The 21861-nt window shown below is 47.0% G+C and overlaps 1 protein-coding gene and 1 long non-coding RNA gene across 3 annotated transcripts in view; one reads left to right on the top strand and one right to left on the bottom strand.

Annotated features, from left to right (window-relative positions):
* Nucleotides 1-858: 858 nt before the first annotated feature.
* LOC143833005 (uncharacterized) lies at nucleotides 859-21440 on the top strand. Of its 2 annotated transcripts, XR_013229494.1 has the most exons (4): nucleotides 859-4066; nucleotides 5368-6024; nucleotides 12424-12592; nucleotides 18717-21440. It is a non-coding gene; the product is annotated as an uncharacterized LOC143833005 (long non-coding RNA). The 2 variants fall into 2 exon arrangements; XR_013229493.1 differs by lacking the exon at nucleotides 5368-6024 and having other exon boundaries at nucleotides 864-4066.
* FSCN2 (fascin actin-bundling protein 2, retinal) overlaps nucleotides 6012-21861 on the bottom strand; it is a 29359-nt gene continuing 13509 nt past the window's right edge. The window contains exons 2-5 of the mRNA XM_077328267.1: nucleotides 16041-16197; nucleotides 8799-8920; nucleotides 8439-8606; nucleotides 6012-6739 (exon numbers count right to left, since the gene is read on the bottom strand). Of these exons, the coding sequence (XP_077184382.1) occupies nucleotides 6534-6739; nucleotides 8439-8606; nucleotides 8799-8920; nucleotides 16041-16197 (653 nt within the window). The 3' untranslated portion in view covers nucleotides 6012-6533. The remainder of the gene's footprint in view (nucleotides 6740-8438; nucleotides 8607-8798; nucleotides 8921-16040; nucleotides 16198-21861) is intronic.

Below are 21861 nucleotides of genomic sequence, written 5' to 3'. Positions count from 1 at the left end.
TGGCTCAGTTCCTTTGCAGATGGCACAGATGGCCCAGCTCACTCCTCTGGGCCCGCTTGCAATAGCCAAGACACCTGGACAAAATGTCCTGTTCCCTAGCAGTGTGGTACTGGACATCTGAAGCTCTTGAGGGCTTGGAGGCAAGTAGAATCTGGTTAAGCCTCTCTTAAACAGGTTGCCCCCCACCCCACCCCTCTCTCTTCAGGCAGTTCTATGATGCTGTCCACCCTTTTAAAAAGGTGAGCACTTTTTTCTATACTTTAAGTGTGTGTGTCCCCCCCCCCCTCCACCTGCCTTTTCTTTCTGGAGACTCCACTTGCCAGGAAGGCACCTACAGCTGCAGCTTGCCAGAAAGGCACCTTATTGAGGAACTTGGTAGAACTTAAAGGTAAAGGTATCCCCTGTGCAAGCACCGGGTCATGTCTGACCCTTGGGGTGACACCCTCTAGCGTTTTCATGGCAGACTCAATATGGGGTGGTTTGCCAGTGCCTTCCCCAGTCATGACCGTTTACCCCCCAGCAGCAAGCTGGGTACTCATTTTACCGACCTCGGAAGGATGGAAGGCTGAGTCAATCTTGAGCCGGCTGCTGGGATTGAACTCCCAGCCTCATGGGCAAAGCTTTCAGACAGCTGCCTTACCACTCTGCGCCAAAAGAGGCTCTTGTAGAACTTACTTATGAATAAACATGCCTGGGATCAGGCTGCATGAGCCCCTTTAGACATTCCTGGGTAGAGGTGTGTGCCTCCCTTTCAAACGTTAGCACATTGACACGTATTTACTATATGAGTTTCTGTTCCAAGATACGAAAGGTGTTCTCATTCAAGAAGCATGGGTTGTGCAATTCACCATGACACTGTACAAGATTAAGCAGGGGTCTTTTGTGGCACCTTAAATATTGACTCATTTCTATTCTAGCATAAGCATTCATTTTATTTATCTATGAATTTATATCCTACTTTTCTTCCCCGTGAAGACCAAAAGTGGTTTACAACATTATTTGTTTCTCCTCCAGTTTGTCCTTACAACCACCACCACCACCACCCGTAGATAGGTTAGTCTGAAAGAGAGTGACTGCCTGAAGGTCACAAAGCAAAGTTCTGAGGTGGAAGGGGGACTGGGACCTGGGTCGGCCAGACCCTAGACAGGTGCTCTGACCACACCAGATATGAGCGCCCAGAAACACATACTGGAATCAAAGCTTTAGTCTTCAAGCCACCTCAGCACTCCAACTTAGGTTTGTTGCAACAGACTGACATTTATGAAGTATATTCCCCCCACCCTCCCCATACATACACCCTCTTCTTGCTAGGAGCTCAGGGTGCTGCTCAGGAATTATGACACCAGTTCTTACTCCTCAAGGCTCATCATGGTGTGAGAGGATTGGGCAGTTGTACTCCTGGGTAGCAAGTGTCTTAGTGGAGCGGAATTCTGCCCCCAGAGTTTAAAAACGTGGGCTGAACTTGGATCCGTATGGCTCTCAGATAATTTGCTACCTGAGTTTTTAAGCTCGAGATGCCTAGGCCTGGGGCCTTCCATTTGCCAAGCAGATACTCCCCTGCAAAGTGATGCTTTGTGTGAGCTTTGGGCCTCTAAAATGTTTGTCAAGGTAGCTGTGATAAATCATGCTTTTGTAGTCTGATTCAGTGAGATACCGGAGGGTGCGTGTGTACGTACACAACATTTCCTGTGGTGCTTACTAGCCACGCATCCTCTTATTAGGGACCTCAGGCGGATTGTCCCTCATTTGAGAAAGCAAGCCAATTAACGAAGGGAGAGATAAAATGGCTGACTCCCCATAATATCTCCAGTCTGGTATTCCGACTGAGAGCTTCTCTCGATGGGAGTGACGGGAAGAGCCTTCATTGTGCAATTAATGCACAGCTGTTGAGGAGGAGGAGGAGGAGGTGGAGGAGCTGAACAGCTCTTCAGCCCCAGTGTGCCTATTACAGAGACGCTGCATCTTCCCAGCCTGGACACTGTGGAATGTGGTTGTGCAGGTGCTGCAGAGCAGACATAGCCACCTTCACAATCTGCCCATAGACCCCGAAGGGATGAGTGATGGCACCGTTCCTTACCCCCTTTCTAGGGGGCCACATTCCAACTTAAAGCAGAAACTGGAATGGACTTGGGCAGGGGTGAGCAAACTGTGGCCCTCCAGATGTCTATGGACTACAATTCCCTTGAGCCCCTGCCAGTGAATGCTCATGGGAATTGTAGTAAATGGACATATGGAGGGCCACAGTTGGCCCACCCCTGGACTAGGAAGTTATGCCTGTAGAGAGCTATTATGCAGGTGCTTGTTGGAGTATAGAATCATAGAATAATAGAGTTGGAAGGGACCTCATGGGTCATCTACTCCAACCCCCTGCACTATGCAGGACCTGCTCACCCACTGTAACCTGTCACCCCCTTGAGCTTTCACAGAATCAACCTCTCTGTCAGATGGCTATCCAGCCTCTGCTTTAAAATTTCCAGTTTGAGAACCCACCACCTCTTGAGGAAGCCTGTTCCACTGAGAAACTGCTGTGTCAGGAATTACTTCCGGATGTTTAGATGGAATTTCTTTTGAATTAGTTTCATCCCATTGGCTGTGGTCCGTCCCTCTGGGGCAAGAGAGAACAATTCTGTTCCATCCTCTATATGGCAGCCTTTTAAATACTTGAAGATGGTTGTCAGATCCCCTCTCAGTCGTCTCCTCTCCAGGCTAAACAGATCAAGCTCCCCCAACCTTTCCTCATACGTCTTGGTCTCCAAACCCCTCACCATCTTTGTTGCCCTCCTCTGGACACGCTCCAGTTTGCCTACATCCCTCTTCAACTGGGGTGCCCAAAAGTGAACATAGTATTCCAAGTGAGGCCGAACCAGAGCAGAGTAAATCCACAGCTAGTTTTGTAACACAGGCTGCCGCTGAATACACGCCCTGCATTCATGAAGCTCCATCATCACATTGCAGTGGGTTTAGTTTTGGCTTCTGCATGGCATTGTTGTGCTTCTGCTAATCTCCTGGCTTTTTCCCCAGACCCAATGAGATTTTTCCCCCAAGTCTGTTTTGGAATGAAATGTTCAGGCCAACAGTGGGCCTGAGCAAGCGTGAAATAGAAGGGGCAAATTTCCACACATCCCCACCCAGTTCAGGCGTCACACCTGGTATCATCTCCCCCAATGAGATTTTCTGCCAGTTGCTTTTGAATGATTAGTGGGAGCTATCTTGCTATGGTGTCTAAGAACACTCTAGTGAACATAAGAAGAACCCTGCACGGTCAGGCCAGTGGTCTGTCTAGTCCAGCATCTTGACTCACGTAGTCCCCAAGCAATTCCTCTTTATGTCTGACATCAGGGCACAGAAACCAGTGCCTTCCCCTGATGCTTCATCCTGGCACTGGGATTCACAGGTTGCTTCTGTATGTGGAGGTTCTCTTTAGACAGTCGCCACAGATAGATGTATTCCCCTGTGAATCTAGCGAATTCCCTTTTAAAACTGGCAGCAAACTCCACATTTTAACTTCTTGCTGTGATATACAAATGACTGGATAAAAAGGCAAAAAGTGGGGGGCAGGGGGGGGCAGAGAGAAACACTGTGTAAACCTCCATGTGGAGTTGCTAGCAGGCCTGAAGCTAATGTCCTGTACCTTTAAGGTGTGGAGATGTGCAGCTGAAACTTTCCAAGGCTACCACCTGCTAAATAACAGCCCTTGGAGCCTCCCTTAAATGCACAGCTGTATATTTCTCCAGGCAGGGGACAGAAGCACCATTGCTGCAAGGAATGCCTTTGCAGCAGCAACTAGAGCAGAAAAGGGGTCTGTGTCCATGCGGAAGTAACTTCATGCACACCCGCCCTGCAACCGTGCTTACTATGGCCAAAAGGAAGCGCCTCGAGTGTTGCCACTGCTTACCAATATCACCGGCTTAGCGCATCAGTCCAGAACTCCCTCCAGGGCTACTTGACTGCTGCCGTCTGGGAGGGAAGCCGTCCTCCCCACCACTGCATCAGCAAGTGGATTCTGCACCCACCAGGGCGAGTTTCAGGCCAACCCTAATTGTGTGAACAGCAGTTGTGTGCTCAGGTAAGTAATGGTGATTCAGGCATGTGTGTACATATTTCCTCCAGGAGGGCTTACTCACATCTGTTTTTAAACACTCTAGAACCGGGATGGACAATTGTTCTGGCCCCATTTCCCCACCCCACCCCCCCACCCCATGTAATGTTCTGCCTGTGAAGACGGTGCGTTGGCAAAAAGGGGAGGGAGCGGTGTTGGGACTTGGGAGTCATGCTTGGTCAGTTATCCTGGTAGCAAATTGAGCCCCAATGGCCTGGCCAGTATCTCAGCAACTGGCTTTGCACTAGGCTGGTGGCTGTGTGGCTTCGGAGCCTGTGGTGGGCATAAGCCCTGCCCCATGGCCACCTCCCACACTGCCAGTGCCTTGGCTGCTGGGGTGGAGCGCTGGCCTTGCAGGCCAAACAACATGGCTGGATGTGTTGCTCATCAGCAGAGGCACCCAGAAGCATTCCCTAGCCAGCTTTAGAAACAGTAAGTGTTTGCATGTCAATCGAATGCAGTCCAATCCAAAGCCCTTTGCCAGAAACAGTTCTTCAGGGCAGCCAGAATACCCCTCCCCCTCCCCCCAATCAGCGATGGTCTTTGGTGGCTGTGTGCTTCTCCCCTACCCAGCCTGCACGTTACACGTCCCTCTTGGGAAAGAAGCAGTTGGGACATCTGCTTGCCTCCCGGCCCTTAGGCAGGAATGGCTCCTTATGCTGCTGGGGCTAGTATTACCATACGAGGAATACAGTCCAGGAGGAGATGGCCAGAAATGGGCCAATCAGAGAGAACGTGGGTGAGCAGGTGAGTTTGGATAACAGCTCCTCAGGGGCTTGGGGAGGCTCTTCCTCTCCCCCCCCCCTCCTCCCCCTTTTTCTGGCTGCATTCTGTCCCTTCTGGAGCATTCGCGTTCCTCATTGTCACTCTCTCTTGAGGGGGTGTGGTGTGTCTTTTTCTTGTGTTTAAGTTTAAAAGCCTTGTTTTGTTTTAGCACACCTGTGGAATCTCTGATCCCATAGAGGCCTTTCCCTTGCCCACTATATGGCTTTCATCATTCACTGATAGCTGGTAGCCAGGCAGTTCTGCTAGATGCAGCATTATGTAAAATGGACAGGCTTCTCTGTGTATTTGCAAGTACTTGTTCAGTCTCACTGCTCTCCAGCTGGGCATTGTCCCCCATAAGAATTGCAGGAGCAGACACATCAGCAGACAAACAAGGGAAAGCATGTCTAGAGAGAGGAACTCATGTTGACTTCTATGTACAGCTGTCGAAACAGGAAGCTTCACTGAGCAAACTTCCTTCCTCTTGATTTTATTTGTGGAAGGGCTGCAGACTCTACTGGGGGTGCTACTAATGAAGCGACAGAATGGAGGCTGAACTGGGAGCCAAGCAGACTTCAGTCTGGAGAAAATGACCCAAAAGGCTATGAAGATTTGGGAATTCCTATACTATGGGTTGCCCTTCCCTTCTCAGTCTGCAAAGGAAGGCCTCTTCTACTCCACCTCCTTGCTCCTTATGTCTTTCCACATGAATCCATGGCTCATCGCCTCCCACTCCTGTATTTCACCCATAGCAGCATTAACTCTGGGCCAAGAAAAGATTTTTCTCTTCCTGCTATTCATTCCTGTCTGCAGTAGCTTCTATACAGCATCTAGCTTCTACCTCTACATGTGACCTTCACTCTCCAGCAGACCCAAGGGGAGGAGAAGGAGCTGCACAGCTGGGCCAAAGCAAAAAACAAACAAAAAAAAAAGGCCAGAATTTCTGCAACAGATTAGGGGTGGGAGGGAGAGCATTGTAAGAACAGCTTTTGGGCAGGGCATAGGAAATACATCCAGGATGTGCAGTGATGGCAGAGAAGATATAGGGGACCACATACACACATTGCATTCAAGTGGGAATCGGGCTGCATAATTCCGGCCTTTTTGTGCTTTTAACCAAACCAGGAGTCCTTGAGGCCAAGCGGAAGCACTTGCCAAGGGTAAGTCGCATTGCCTGCTTGAAGTAACCTCCCCTGGGCTCTGAGTCTTGCCCTGCCTTTTCGGTCTGAGGTGCAGAGCAGATGATGCATGCATCCCAGTGTGTGATATGGAGTTTTGGCGGTGTCATAGCAGGAAGACTGGAAGACCCATTACTGCATGAGGGAGAAGGAGAGAACCTGGCTGCAGACACTGCTAGCCTGGCTTTGAAATGGGACCTCTATCACTGTTATGCTGACAGGGACACTGTAGACTTTCCCCTCCTTGGAATCTTACAAGGTTTCTGCTTCTAAAGCTAGACAGATAAGACAACAGGGAACAGGGCAAGAGGTTGCTTGCACTGTGCCCATCCCCGCAAAATCCTTTTCCACGGAGTGTTGTTTGCCACTGGAGTCCAGGCAGGAGCACTATGCTGCCTCTGATACCCCCATCTTTGTGTCCATGCTGAGCTGGCTTGGCCGTGGTGGGCCCTAGAGCATCTAAGGTGCTACATGGCAGGTGATGTGGGGGCTCAGTACTCCCACAGTGTAGCACGATGCAAGGTCTCCGCATCAGCGCGCAGGGTCCCGGCTTGGTCGCCTCTGAGGTATTTGCCGTTCTTTCCTTTAATGGCCACACGGCTGCTCTCACGGAACTCGAAGAAGAAATCTTCAGACCTTTCGCCATCACTGCACACAGTGCCGCTGCTGGCCACATACCAAAACTTGCCACCTCGGCCTAGAAGCACCAAAAGGACCAGTTGTCACAGCCAGGCTGCCCAAGAATCACCATCAGAGCATCAACGTCCCTTTTCCCGCCTCCCCTTCCTTTGGCAGTTTCGCTGATAGTCTCCGCTATTAAGAAAGATCTAGGGAAGACAGGAATTACAGCAGAACACACTTTCAGCCCTGCTGATTTTGAGAAGCAGCTGTGTGTTAGGAGGAGAGAAGGCAGGTTGTAATGGAACCTTCCTTTGCAAGCAATGAATGACAAAGAAATATAGAACTGGCTCTAGTCCAGTCCTCTCTCCTCAAACAAAAGCCTCTTTCTTCCATCAGCCAATGGCCAAATATAGCCATTGCTCCTTACCTAATGAACATTAGCAATTTCAAATATAGATGGCCTTTCTCCAGGGCAAGGATGGACAGAAGTTTTGTACGGGAAGTATCACCATCAGCATCTGCACCTGAGATGCATCTTCTGTGCAGACGTAGTAGAGACAACCTTCCTTATTTTGTTCCATTGTGCATTATACAAAGTGGAAAGAAAGGAGATGGTGCTGCCCCCGCCCCCTTTCCCACTTTAAGCCCCCGGATAACTACCTGAAATATGCTGAGGGGCACCTGCTTTTGGATGACAGGTCAAAGGTGATTTCAACTGCATCTGCAAAATTTTGCTTCTTAGCATTTAGAAAATGAAAAACTTTACTTAAACCAGATGGTCATTGTTGCCGTATTTTTATACTTTGATCATCAATGTATCCATTTTTATTTGATGTATGGAAATAGTCATATAATCAAATGCACTTTGTTTGCTGGTTTTTGACGGTATTAATAAATCTGATCTCCATCAACCAATCAATCCAGACTCCAGCCCTGAACTAGAGAGTCAGTGTGGTGTAGTGGTTAAGCGGGCGGCTTCTAATCTGGCAAGCTGAGTTTGATTCCCCGCTCCTCCCCAGGCAACCAGCTGGGTGACCTTGGACTCGTCACAGCCCTGATAGTGCTACTCTCGCAGAGCACTAGTGCTAGGCTTTTCCCCAATGGAGGAGTTTCCCAGCTCTAAACCTGGACCATCACTAAGGGCCAGTTCACACTTGCAAATTGCACTCCGGCAGCTTCTTGAAACTGCATGAAGACAGTTCCAGGAGGCAAGCCATTTGCTTTGTGCGGTCTTCACCATGCCTGGCACAAGCATAATAAAGTACTGTGATCCTATGGGTGGAATTATTAGCTGACTTTCAGATGATGTACAACACAAAATGCATAGCAGTAACTTTAGGGATATTAGATTAATATCGGTATGGGGAGAGGCTGCACACAAATGGAACTTGCCGTATGGACCTGTCTCCCCATGGTTGTATGAGGCAATTTGCATGTGTGATTAGGCTTCAGTGCAGGAAAATCTGAGATTTCAACTAGATGCGGTGGCCGTGGATCTACTTATCCCAATCTAAGCATGCCTCAGTGATGTATAAAGCAGTGAGCAGGATCTGACTGAGCAACAAGCCCTCAGCTGGGTTTCTGCCATGTAGGTTGACTTCCAGGACATCTGGGCTCTAAGGAGTTTGTGCAGAGCATGAGATTGTGTTCACAGCTGAAGTGTTCACAGCTATGAAGGCCTAGCGTCCCTCCAGCATGTAGTCCAAAATGACCTCATTAAATGAATATTAGCAAACCCCTCCCCCCATTTCTCTGTTCACAGCCAGGTAAATTACCTTTGATCTGGTAGGCACCATCATTGAAGATGATCTGGAAGATGTCATAGGTGGAGCGGTTGGCATCCAGCATGTTAGAATTGCGATGGTAGCACACAAAGCCATGATCCCCATGAAGAACCAGGATGGGACGGTTGATCAGCTTGAGAACAAACTCCTCATCCTCCCCTGTGGTCAGACAACTGTGGGTCAGACAACTGCTGAGGCTAATGCAACTGCAGCCACAATTTTGAATAAGAAAGCAATAGTGACAAAATAGGATTAGCATCCCAGTGTGGCTTCAGGTATTGCCACGTTCTACCAGGCTCTAGAATTAAGGCAGGTGAAAGGCTCATCCCGGTATCCCATTGAAAAACTTACCTACTGTGTCCGTGACAGCAGCTAGTTGTCCATTTCTCTTGGTGCAGATATATTTTCCATTGCCGGCTTTGAGGGCCACACGCCGACCACGCCACTCAATATCAAACATAGTGTTTGCTGATCTGAGGGACCAAGACAGAATGGAGAGCATTGATCAGATAGAAATACCTGCAAAGAAGAGATGTTCACGCAGGCCCTCAGCTGATCGTTTAACGATGGAGCCTAAGGCAACATAGTAGGTGTTGGATTCAAAAATGAACTATTAAGAGTACAAACAGGGAGCTGCAAGACCTTCCTTCCCTCTCTGGCCCCCCTCTCTTTCTGCCTTTACACCTTATTTATCAATATTGCCTTCCACGCCTTCTCCCCTTACACCAGTGGTTCTCAAACGGGGTCGAATGACCCATTCACAGTGGTCGCAGCAAGGCAAGCAGCTTGGCCAGGGGGGCGCCATCCACACAACAGCCTTGCAGGGTAGATCAAGATAGAGTGTTCATCTGTCTGGAGCAGCAGAAAAGAACGAGATCAGCACGGTGGGACAAGAGGCAGAACTGAACCGAGAAACCCCAGGGAATGACCAATTTGTATACAATCATGAACAATGGATCTTCACGCCATTGGTCAGTTTTGGTTTAATTTCTGTGAAAGAACACTTGCATAATGTTATGGTTGGGGGTCACCACAACATGATGAACTGTATTAAAGGCTCACGACATGAGAAAGGTTGAGAACCACTGCCTTACACCCTTCTATGTTAGTCTTCCGTCTCCCTTTCTGCCCTGCCCCCTTCTCTAGCAATAATGGAGAGAACACAATTGTACGGGATGAGTGATGTGAACGCGCCCCCCCCCCCCATATATTTTATTTTTATATTTCAGATTTTTCTGCAAACCTGAAGTGTCCCCAAAATTTGCATAAAAATCTGCTTAGCAATGTGGCCCCAATCTGCAGATTTAGCTATTTAGATGTGTAGATGTTTAAAGACACTGAATATTAACATAATCTGAGTTGGGTTTTAAGTGCTAGGTGCCCAAGCGTAAGGTACTCAGGCTCTAGATTCTACACTGGCAAAAGACTGACATTCAATTCCATGCAGGAGGGGTTAGATCTGTCCAGTAGAGTAGAGCATTATCTGATGGAATAATTTTCCACTTCACAAACATAAACCCATCATCTCTCTAGTGGTTTTAATAATTTCCCACCCAGTGAAATGATAAGGTAATTGAGAGGCCCATACATGGCGAAGCAGAAATGCGAAATCCTGAGCTTCTGAATCTCAGAAATGCTCAGGGTTTTTTTTAGTTAATGATGCAGAATGAGGAAGAAAAGAACATGCAGCTTCTCCACTGAGCTGAGCGAGCAATTCTGTGGGGTGGCGTAACAAGGAGGGTGCTTGGCATGGTCCCTGCCATTGGAAGCATGCTTAATAATATTGCGTGTTGGAAAGTCCAAGGCAATCTCTGTATGCTGAGGGGCATATGTTCACTAGCACAAACATGTTGTTGCAAGGTGCTGTGCAACAAATGATAAAAACTCGGTTGCTATTTTTCCTCTTTCCCCACCCTTCTCAAGGCTAAATCTACTACTTGTGCCCTCTGAAACAAATCCCCATTCCTCTTGGCTAATCTGTATTTGTCCAGCTTTAACTTCCAGCTTCTTGTTCATGTTTTTTCTGGATTAGGGAGTCCTTAAGAGCTCTGAAACTTCCTTCCCATAACAAAATCCAGTTAAAAAACTTATTCACATTAGACAGAGGTGCCCCCTTTTTTCCCTACTGTGTTTCCATGACAGAATGGCTAAGTTTTATCAGGCAGCAGGGAAAAGTCTTTCTCATGGACTATGAAGGATACTAAGAAGCTGTCAAGGGGTTAAAAGAGTATAAAGGGCATCTCGATGATTGAAAAATTGCAATCGCCTCATAAAACAACATCTGATATTTCTAGACTGGCCCACATAGATTGCAAAGGCACTGATTTTTTTTTTTGCCCCACATTTGCACATCTTGGACTTTTGAGTATCTTGTCAGTGGCGGTGATCGCTATACGATTTGCCAAAAACCCACAGTATCAGGCAAACGACACAGGGACAGGGCATTTTTTGAGCCAGCATTTTTCAGGCTCCAGAGCAGACCGTGAACATTGCACAGACATTTCACTCCAGCAGGCTTTCTGCCTGAGACTGCCAAACCCAACCTTCATTAGAAATCCTAGTTGTTGAATGCTCAGTAGAGAGGTATGGTCACATGCTCTAAATCTAAGATGGCTTCCAAGCAGTACTCCAGAGAATCCTGGGGTTCAAGAGAAGCTTGTGACTCTCTCTTAGTGGCAGCTGGCCTGGCACTCAAGTGTGAACGGAAGCCCTGGGGTTGTGCACCTCTGTTCCCTGGGAACAACTAATTGGCCCTGCCTGAGGAGATCGCTTTCTCACCATTACGGATTTCCTCCTGGTACGTGCAGCCATAACGGGATGCCTTAGGTGCAAACGTAGAACGCATAGGGTGAGTGCGTCACGACTGCATCCCGGAATTGTCTGCAACACGCAAAGCTTTTTTATCCAATATCAGTGTGGAAAGACTTCTATTCCCAGTAGAAATCTTGAAGACACTATTCTAAGTCAAGGGTGCAACTGTGCCTGGGGCTTTGCAGATAATTCATTACCAAGTGGTTACCTGTCACAGTATTGGAAAGACCGTCTCCTTCATTATGGCCCTGGGCACCTACTATGGCACTCAGGCAGCCATCTGTCAGCCACCCCAGCACTCAGGGAGGCTGTCTGGCACTGTCCAGAGCCCGGGTTTTCCACTGTGGCTCTCACTTTGTAGTAATTAGGGATGCCAGCCTCCAGATGGGACCTGAGAATCCCCCGGAATTACAGGTCATCTTCAGTTTACAGAGATCAGTTCCCCAGGAGGAAATAGATGCTTTGGAGGGTGGACTCTATGGCATCGTACCTACGGCTGCCAGGGTTACTTGTTCAGGAAGGGGTTCCTTGCTTTCTGGATGCACCTTCCCCCCCAAAAAAAACTTCCACAAACCTGGAAGACTGTCACAATATGCTGCCTGCACCAGATGTGCCATTGGCATGCTGGGGTCATGAGGGGGTGATGCTCTGAGGTTTTAGCAAAACTACATGTTGTGTATGTGGATCTGCCGAGGACCGAGCATGAGGTCCGAGGCAGGATCCAATCACATGCGCAACTGACCAGTGAGCAGCAGGGATCCCATCTGCTGGATCCAACTGGTTTCAATCAATCAAATATGATTTAGGCAATCGTGTGCACTGGTGGGAAGATCTACCATATGCTATGTGTGCATTTGTTGGGGGTTTCTGGAGGGTTTCTCAGTCTTATTGTTGCCTGCTACAACTTGTATTCATGCTGAGATCACAATACAGAGCTCTTCATTTGCCAAGTAGTTCTGGCGTTTCTTTCACGAACCCACGGATATAACACTATAGTTTTAAGCAAATTCTACCATAGAGTTTTGCCCCAGGGCTAGAATGTCACCCTCTGATGTGCCAGTGTCACTTCTGGATGATGTTGCACATTGCTCCTCTCTCCTCCTGGAACACCCCCACCCATCCCCTGGCAATTGTACCCCATTGAGCTCCATCCTCAAATTTCTAGGAGTTTCCCATCCTGGAGTTGGCAAACTTATCCTCCAACCCTGCTGGTGACCAGAGAGGACCTGGTAATGGGCTTCCTGAAGTGTCTCCCCCCTCCTTGAAGATCTTCAGGAGGCGCTGTGTGCCGGGGCCTTTGAGGGAGTCTGAATCGGCAGAAGGCTTTTTAAGGGGTAAGATTTTGTGTTTGTTGTTGTTTGTTGTTTTATATTTGCTTTTACATGGAACATGTTTTGAACTATTATTACAAGCTGTCACAAGGAAAGGCTGGGGAATGACTGCATGGTAGACTTTTATGACTGGCTGCACCCAAGCGGTGCTGGGCCCTTAAATGTTTCTGTGACATCATGGGAGGAAGCCATAGAATTTAGGCAGCGCATGAAATAGCTTCTATTGCCATGCTGGAATCCATGAACCATGTTGACCAGAATGGAGCAGGAGTGATGCTGGGATTGTTTCTTTAAAACAGAATAGTCAGACGGTTGAATCAAGACCAGATTCACACAGAGCTGAAAGAGACCACAAAAGGCCATCCAGTTCAGCCCCCCCTCCCTTCTTGGAAACTTAAAAAAACCCACTCCTGACAGGTGCTCATCAAATCTCCTCCTAAAAACTTTGAAGGAAGGAAACTCCAGCACCCCCCAAACCAGCATATTCCATCGATGAACAGCCCTCACCATCAGAAAATGCTTTCTAATATTTAAGTGGAACCTCCTTTTCCATAATTTGAATCCATTGCTTCTAGTCCTTGTCTCTAAAGCTGTGGTAAACAAGTTGGCATGTCTACCTTTTATGTAATTAAACACAGCTGTTACATCACCCTTTCCCCCTCTTCTCCTTCAAGCTACATATACTCAACTCTCTCAACCTCTTCTCATAAGGCATGGATTCCAACCACGCAACCATCCTAGTTACTCTTCTCTGAATATGTTACAACTTGTCAGTACCTCTGAATGGTGGTGGCCAGAAGTGAACACAATATTCCAAATGAGGTCTAACCAATGCAGAATTGAGTGATATTATAACTTCCCTTTTTCTAGATCAGGCTTTCTCAGCCAGAGTTTCGTGAAACCCCAGGGTTTCTTGATGAACCTGGAAGGGTATCCCAAATGGGTGGGAGTTAATTAATTTGTTACATGTTTTAAAAAATTGTTAAACATTTATCAGGTGGTCATGTCAACCCACCTCCCCATCCAAAATGGCCAATGATGAGTCTGTGGGGGGGAAGGGGGATCCCATATACACAGCTATGCTTCCCGGCCATATTCCGCTCAGTTGAATCACTTCTGGGGTTTCTCAAAGCCTGAAGAATGTTTCAGGGTTTTCTCAACAATAAAAAAGTTGAGAACAGCTTCTCTAGAGTCTGTTTCTATCAATGCAGCCTAATATCCCATTAGCCTTCTTAGCTGCCATCTTGCACTGTTGGCTCATATTCAACTTATTGCCCACCAGAACTCCTAAGTCCCTTTCCCATGTATTACTATCAAGCCAGATATTCCACTTATACCCGTGCATCACATTTATATTACCCTTTACACTTCTTCTATTCAAATTAATTTTGTTGACTATAGCCCAATTTTCCAATCTATCCAAACCATAGAATCAAAGCAAGTTGGAGGGGACCATACAGCCAATGTAGTCCTACCCCCTGCTCAATGCAGAATCAGCCTAAAGCATCCATAAGTATCTGTCCAGCCACTGCTTGAAGACTGTCAGTGGTGGGGAGCTCACCACCTCCTGAGGCAGCCAATTCCACCTCTGAACTACTCTGGCTGTGGAAAAAAAATGCCTGATATCTAGCTGGTACCATTCCACATGTAGTGAGGCCTCAAGAACTGCACACAGTACTCCAGGTGCAGTCTGGCCAGATACTTTCCACTGAATTGTTGCTTTCCTCCTCTAGTATTTCTTGACAGACAAGCCCTCTCCTCACATACAATGCCACTCCACCTCCTCTTTAACTTTTCCTGGTGTGTGTGTGTTTTTTTTTTTTTACAACTCATCTCTATCCACTACTGCATTCCAGTCATGGGAATTCTTCCACCAAGTCTCTGTAATGCCTACAAAATAATACCTCTCTGTCTGCATGACAAGCTCAAGCTCTTCCTTTTGATTGATCATGCTTTGGGTGTTGGTATAGAGGCACCTGTAAAAAGAGCCTCTTGTGGCGCAGAGTGGTAAGGCAGCCGTCTGAAAGCTTTGCCCATGAGGCTGGGAGTTCGATCCCAGCAGCCGGCTCAAGGTTGACTCAGCCTTCCAACCTTCCGAGGTCGGTAAAATGAGTACCCAGCTTGCTGGGGGGTAAACGGTCATGACTGGGGAAGGCACTGGCAAACCACCCCGTATTGAGTCTGCCATGAAAACGCTGGAGGGCGTCACTCACATGACCCGGTGCTTGCACAGGGGATACCTTTACCTTTACCTTTATAGAGGCACCTGAAGCCTCTCACCCTTGGTTCCATTTGACCCCTTTGCTGTGAGGTTCTGGGAACGAGGTCTGGCTTAACTGTACTGCAGAAGCAGCCACCAAACATCCAGGTAATTTCTAGCAGATCATGCTAGAAGATATAATTGCAGGATGAAAGCCATGTTGAACCAATTGAGCCACATGTTTGTCTGGCAGCTTTTCTGAATGAAGCTGAACCAACTCTTCCCCCTTCTGTTTTGTCATCCTATATCTCTTCCCTCCACCTGCCCCTTTCAGTTATGTAGAATAATGATTTAGCATTTACACCTGTTATTGTAAATGTTGTATATTGGCAGATCTTGCAATGAGAACAAGCTGTGTATATTTGTACCTTTATTGGGAACACAGAATTGGGTTTCTTGGCACCAGATACTGGCTTCAGCCCCAGCCACCTTGAAATGCTTTTCCCACATCCTAACTTTGTGTTCTGGGAATGGGAAGTTAGGCAGACGGTGACTTATACATATACGACTTCAACCATTTGCGCAAACCATCCCTCAACCTTCGTCAGTTATGCAGACACCATATGATTTCTCCAAGTTTAAATGTGTTCAAAAGACCCTTGCCAGAATATCCATTGAGCAGAGTCTCAGAATTTTTGGGTTTTGCCCAAACCTCTTATATGGCATGAAGCACTTAGATAAAATGAGAGAAAGGGAATCATTTTAGTTGCTCCTACAGGAATTGGTGCTACAGCATAGCAGACCATTCCCAACTGAGTCAACAGCTGCAGCAGAGATTGAAGTGGGTGAATCCTTCCCTTGCATCCAGCACAGTTTCAGCTCACAAGCCACTGTAGGAATATGGCAGAAATTCAACTGTGCTGCTCTTCCAAAAACATTCATACCAAAAGTAGCATTGTACTGAGCTTGCCTCTATTCTGGCTATCTTGTTCAGATAATGTTAAGTAGTGAGAATGTTGATTCTTGTATTGACATTGATGTGAACATTCCTGTATGTAATGTCATTCTAAATCTACAGCCTCCCTTCCTTGAATGCACCCTGTCATGATGCCCTGTGCAGATTTTGTGGCTGTTTTCTCTGTGCTCGGGCTCACCTTTCATTCTCATTGTTAGTGAAAGTTGTAGCCTGACTTCCCAGAACCTGACTATTTTAAGGCCCTGTAAGGGAAACTAGCATGGACACCAACTCACACTTCTGTGGCCATAGCTTGAATCCCACCATGTGACACCAGAGTCCAGTAGTTGCCCGTGTGAGAATGGAAGATGCACTTCTTGGTTTCTTTGTCAATCTGCATCTGGAAGGTCTCGTGGTGTGTCTCTTCATCCTGATTGGCTGAAACATTGACACCTAGAAGAGAGGACATTCTCATCTGAGATGTACTGTATCTGGGCTTCACAGCACTTGACTAACAACAGATACATCTTTACCACACATTTGCCCTCACAAAACCTCGTGTCTTAAGCAATTGGTTTGGATCCACTGCAGGATTTCCATAGATGAAGGGCATGTGTGCGATTTTTGCAGCCCTACACTTAGGATATCTGACTCCTATCTCAAGCTGTCCCTGCCTTCCAGAAACAGCTGAGTTGTTCCCCAAAAGGAATCTTTTCCAATAGTGCGTGGCCCTAGGAGTCTTGCTTGCCTCAGCATGCACCTATGCTCTATTCTGTCATGGAAACTTTGAAATTGGACCAGTCACACACGTTCAACCTAATCTTCCTCACAGGGTTGTTGTGAAGATAAAATGATGTAAACACCTTTGGAGAGAAGGGCAAGATATAAAGGAAGTAAATAAATACATTTGAGTACTGAACTAGGATTGAAGATTGAGAGGAAAAGGAAGGCGACTGTAAGCCGCTTTGAGCCTCCTTCGGGTAGGGAAAAGCGGCATATAAGAACCAACTCTTCTTCTTCTTCTTCTTCTTCTTCTTCTTCATCTGCACTCAGCTATGATTCTGGCCCAGTCAAACTTCCTTGGCCTTACCTAAGACAAAGCGGAGGAGGAATTTAACATGTATGTCACATATATGGGACTCCTGCCATGCCTTCCTCAGCAGGGGGATTCCTCCAGTGGTTGGGAAGGCTGGACACGCCCTCTGTCATTGCCCCTTGGTCTGCTGGGACACTGAACTGCTGGCCTGGTGAGTGGAATGACAGGGGCCTCTGGTGGCTGGGCGTGGGGGAGCTCCTGGCCTGTCCGGGAGATGGCTGAGCTGGGCAGAAGCCAGCCCAGACAATATGCTGCTATCCTTGTTTTTAGGAGCAAGTACTACTTTAAAAATGAAATGTGTTTATTGGTGGCTATTTGACAGTTCTAGTGTCTTAGGCTAGATTCCCTAGACTTTAGCCATAGAAGAAATCAAAACAAAATGTTGAGTTGGATCAAGCAATTGTGGTTCTTCTCTGCACTTCCCCACCCCTCCCCCTTCCCCCCATTAGCTGTACTGTCCAATCCTGGGAAAGTGAATTACTGGAGTTGCAGGATTCATGTAAAGTGACCTGTGTGGCCCTAACTATTCATAGGTTCCTAATACCTCTAATCAACTTTTTTGGCATCTTGAGGGCTGCAGGGAGCAGGGCAGCACATGTCAGTGTCTTCTGTGGATGGGTTGCTGGTTACAACCCATTATGCCAAGAACTATATTGAACTATGGGACATAAAGCAAATTTGCATATCACCTCTTAGTCAGCATAACTGGTTCTGCAAACTTTACTATTATGCACTCTGTTCTGTTTCTCCTGTGCCTGGAGTGGGGACAAGGAGGTCTAGAGGGGACAGAAACCCCCGACTCTGGAGACATTCCATCAGCCATTACCCATACATTTGTAGGCATATCACAACCCCATGGACTGAAAGTATAGAATAGGGAATTAAAGGAAAGTTGTGATTCTCAGGAAATGAAATTCCACACCCAACAGGGCCTGTGCTGCTTTTCTGGGACTGCAGCTTTAAGTTAATTTCCACTTTCTCATGTATATTCCATGTCTTAAATTCCTGTGATCTGTCTTTATTGTCTGTTTAACTTGCATGCTGCTATTATATCTCTTCCTCTTTGCATTTGGCTCAGATGCTGAAATCTTGACTCACTCCTTTCTTTTTCAATGGCTCCTCTCTCTTTTTTGTAAGAAAATTACATTTTAGTTAAAAAAAACGACAACAGATGTATACATAAATATGAAATTTAAAAAGATACATTGCCAATCTAGACCGTCTTACGTCCTGCCTCCATGGACACACATAGTAAAACTCTTTACAAGCAACTGACAATTTTAATACTGTTTCCAATTATAAAATTTTCAGTTCTATCCTTTGTATCACTCTTGATCACAGCAGGTCTGTTCTACGTGTATTTCTACTTCTCTGACAGATAGTTAATACCACTAAACTGTAGATCTCCTTTGTTTTCAACAACCAGTCTTGTAGCTTAGGGATATTTTTTTCGTCTCCATTGCTTGGCAAAATCCAGCCCGGCAGCACTAATCATATTTAGGGCAACTATCTGCTGATCTCCAGGGATATCAAGTAGGCAATTCAGCAACAGTGCCTCTGGTCTATGAGGGATTTGTTTTTCCAGCCTAATTGATATAATTTTCACTTTTCTAATAGCTCTAGGCACATATGCATGACCACCACCTCTGAAACAGGTCTGCCTTATGCTTTTTTTACAGAACCAGCATATGCTGGTACCAGTTTTATAGATCTTTGCCGGCCTTTAACCATTTAAATGCCACTCGTAATTAATTTTCAACATATTCAGATGGGTAGCTTTGTGGGTCTGAAGCAGCAGAATAAAGTTTGAGTCCATTAGCAACTTTAAGACTAACAAAGTTATTCTAATAATAATAAACCTTTATTGGCATTTTAGATTGTGAACTTCATGTGAATCTTTGCAGAAAACTTCTCGACCCTCTACTTCGTCCCAGGGGTTTAGTTAATGAAGAAGCTACACTCCAGTTCCTGTTCAACTACATTGTGTGTAGCTGAATTTTTAAAGTTATTCAATGTGTATCAGCTGGGACTTCATATATCTGGGATCACCACTGTGATATTTGCTCCCCTACTGCCACCCTCTGTCCCCGACCTTGAATCCCCATGCCACTAGGCATTGGGCTAGCGGCCCATGGGAGACCGTGTCAAATGCTACTGTCAAGTCAAGCAAGAGCAGCAGCGCCAACCTGTCGATATCCAGCTGCCTCTGGAGATTGTCTATGAGGGTAACCAGAGCCATTTCCACCTCATGGCCAGGATGGAAACCAGACGGGAAATGGTCCAGTGCCAATGAATCTTCCAGGAACCTCTATAGCTGTCTCACAACCACCCACCAATCACCTTGCTCAGAAACAGCAGATGTGAGACTGAAGTAATCAGCAAGGTCAGATGGGTGCAGCTTCATTTTTTTCAGAAGTGGTCTGACCACAGCCTCCTTCAGTTTCTCCAAGAAGGTCCCTGTTCTCAGGAACAAGTTGATAATCTTCCAGAGAGTGTTCTGGATCTCCTCACTGCCAGTTTTCACTAACTATGATGGACATGGGTCAAGGGGACAAGTGGTTGACTGGACTGCTGTCAGAGCCCTGTCCATATCAGCTGAAGAGAACAGACTGAAATGGTCTAGAGTGGGACCTTGGGATGGCCAAGGGGCCTCCAGTTCACTAGCTTGGTATATAGGTCATGGCAGAACACCAAGATTTTCTCTACAAAGTAGCTCAAGAAAGCCTCACAGCTAACATCCAATTTGGCAATTGCTGATATTCTTTAGTTAATTCTTTAGTTAAGGATGTCAATGAGCAAATTGTTTTAAATAGTTGCACTGGGTATGAACAAGTAGAGGCAAGTGAAGGCGGCTGCAGAATATTCCTTATTGCCATCTCATAAGCTTTCATAAGCATCTTAAAAGATGTTATTGTGGCCTCATTATGAGTTTTCCACCAAACTTGCTCTAGTCATCCCAGTTCCTGTTTCTGTTTGCACAGCTCCAGTTGGCTTAGGGTGGGTATGGAGAGGACATCGGGGAGTGATCTTGTTGGTGGCTTCAGAAATGTAGTCATGTCAGTCTTCCACTAACACATCAACTGAGTCGTTGGAAGACATAGGATCTTGCAGTGTATTCTGGAAACCAATTGGATCCATGAACTCCTTGGGTGAGCGTAAATCAGCTCTCTACCTACATTGATTGATTCATTCATTCATTCTGAAAGTTCTATGCTGATCCCTCACAAACAGTTGCCTCGGGGCAATGTACAACGTGGTATAATTTAAATAAGCAATATAAAAGCCAAAAAACATGCAATGTGATAGAAATCAGTAGGATTTAAAGTACAATTAAATTAGCATGAAATCAGTTAAAACTAAAAATCAAGAACCGCTAGTCCCATAATGAAGGGGGAGGAAGAATGGGGGGAGGCCCCATTATTGTTGGCCCCAACCCTAAGCTTGGTGGAAGATCTCCACCTTGCAGGCCCTGTGGAATTGCTCACATTCCAGTAGGGCCCTGATCTCACTGGGGAACCCATTCCACCAAGCAGGAGTCAGGACCAAAAAGGCCCTGGCTCTGGTTGAGGCCAAACATATTTCCTTTGGGGCAGGCTGGTTTACATTTGCCAGTCGAATGGATGTACATCCAAAGGATGTAATCAGATAAGGTCGTCCCTTAGATATGCAAGGCCCTGCCCTCATAAGGCCTTAAAGGTTAATACCAGAACCTTGAACCAGATCTGGAATTCAATTTGGAGCCAGTGAAGCTGTTGGAGGACCAGTCAAATATGAGCCCTCCAGGGTGTTTAGGTGAGAACCCAAATTGCTGCCTTTTGGACCAATGGCAATTTCCAGAGCAGGGATAAGGGAGGGTGCGCATACATTGGGTTACAATAATCAAAACTGTCATATGGATCACTGTCACTAGGTGCTCTAAGGCCAGATAGGTTGCTAGTAGCTTAGCTTGGCAAAGATGGGAAAAGGCCAGTTGCGTTACTGTTGTAACCTGAACCTCCATTGACACAACGATTACACCCAAATTCCTGACTGTGCAGTTGAAAGTTGAACTTTGTCCAGTTTCGGAAACCACACTTCCTGATCTGGTCCTTCCCTACCCAGCCACAGGACCTTTGTCTCTGAAGGGTTTAGCTTCAGGCAGCTTGCTCTGAGCATGTCGCCCACCACTCCAAACACCTTGCCAATGAGCTTGGAGGGGCATCTGGTTGGTCATCCATCAGGAGGTAGAGATGGAGGTCTTCAGCATATTGAGGGCATCCAAGCCCGAAGCTCGGGACTAGCTGGATGAGGGGACACATGAAAATGTTAAGTGCACTTCCCAGGGGCCAATGGAAGCTCTTGTTGTGTCTGGAGGTGGTGGTTTAAGTTGCTTCAGGGACCAAGGCCCAGCTTCTTCTCTTTAATTCTTTAGCTCTAAAATGGCTGGCTGCCATGCCATAATGCACCAGCTGGGTTCTCACTGCACCGCATTTCACTGCATGGACTGCCCCAAGATGGAAGGGTCCAGTGCCCTTTAGCAGTGGGCTGGGTAAGCAGTGATCACTCTGTTGTGTGCCAAGGGCTGAGTTCTGCACCTTTGTTGCTGGTCTGAAAATGGCTGCACAGCCCGAGGAATGTCCAGGCTTTGTTTCTGCACTCTCATGGCTGACTGGAAGATGGCTGCATAAGCCTGAAGATGGTTGTGCCAGCCCCAAAATGACTCAGTCACCAGCCTGTATTGTAAGCTGCCCATTCGGACAATCATGCCTTCTCGGAAAATGTCCCGCGTCCCGAAGTTTAAAAAAAAAGTCCTGCCTGGCCCTGCAATGCTGCTTGGGCCGGCATTAGGACCAGTGGCCACAGAGGGAGGTGCCCCAGCAGAAGGAGGCTGCCCAAGCAGAAACTACCCAAGCAGGAACTGGCCGGGTCCATGAACCCGCCACATTGCTAAAATGCCCACGGATGGCGGGGCGGGTGGGGCAGGTGAACCGGCTTTCAGGACCCCGCTGGCCCGGATGTTTGCGAGAGAGCAGCAGTGGCGG

Source organism: Paroedura picta, chromosome 3 (assembly GCF_049243985.1).
Source record: "Paroedura picta isolate Pp20150507F chromosome 3, Ppicta_v3.0, whole genome shotgun sequence".
Classification (NCBI taxonomy): Eukaryota; Metazoa; Chordata; class Lepidosauria; order Squamata; family Gekkonidae; genus Paroedura; species Paroedura picta.
The sequence above is the reverse complement of the archived record's forward strand: the minus strand, read 5'-3'. Positions and strand labels throughout refer to the sequence as shown.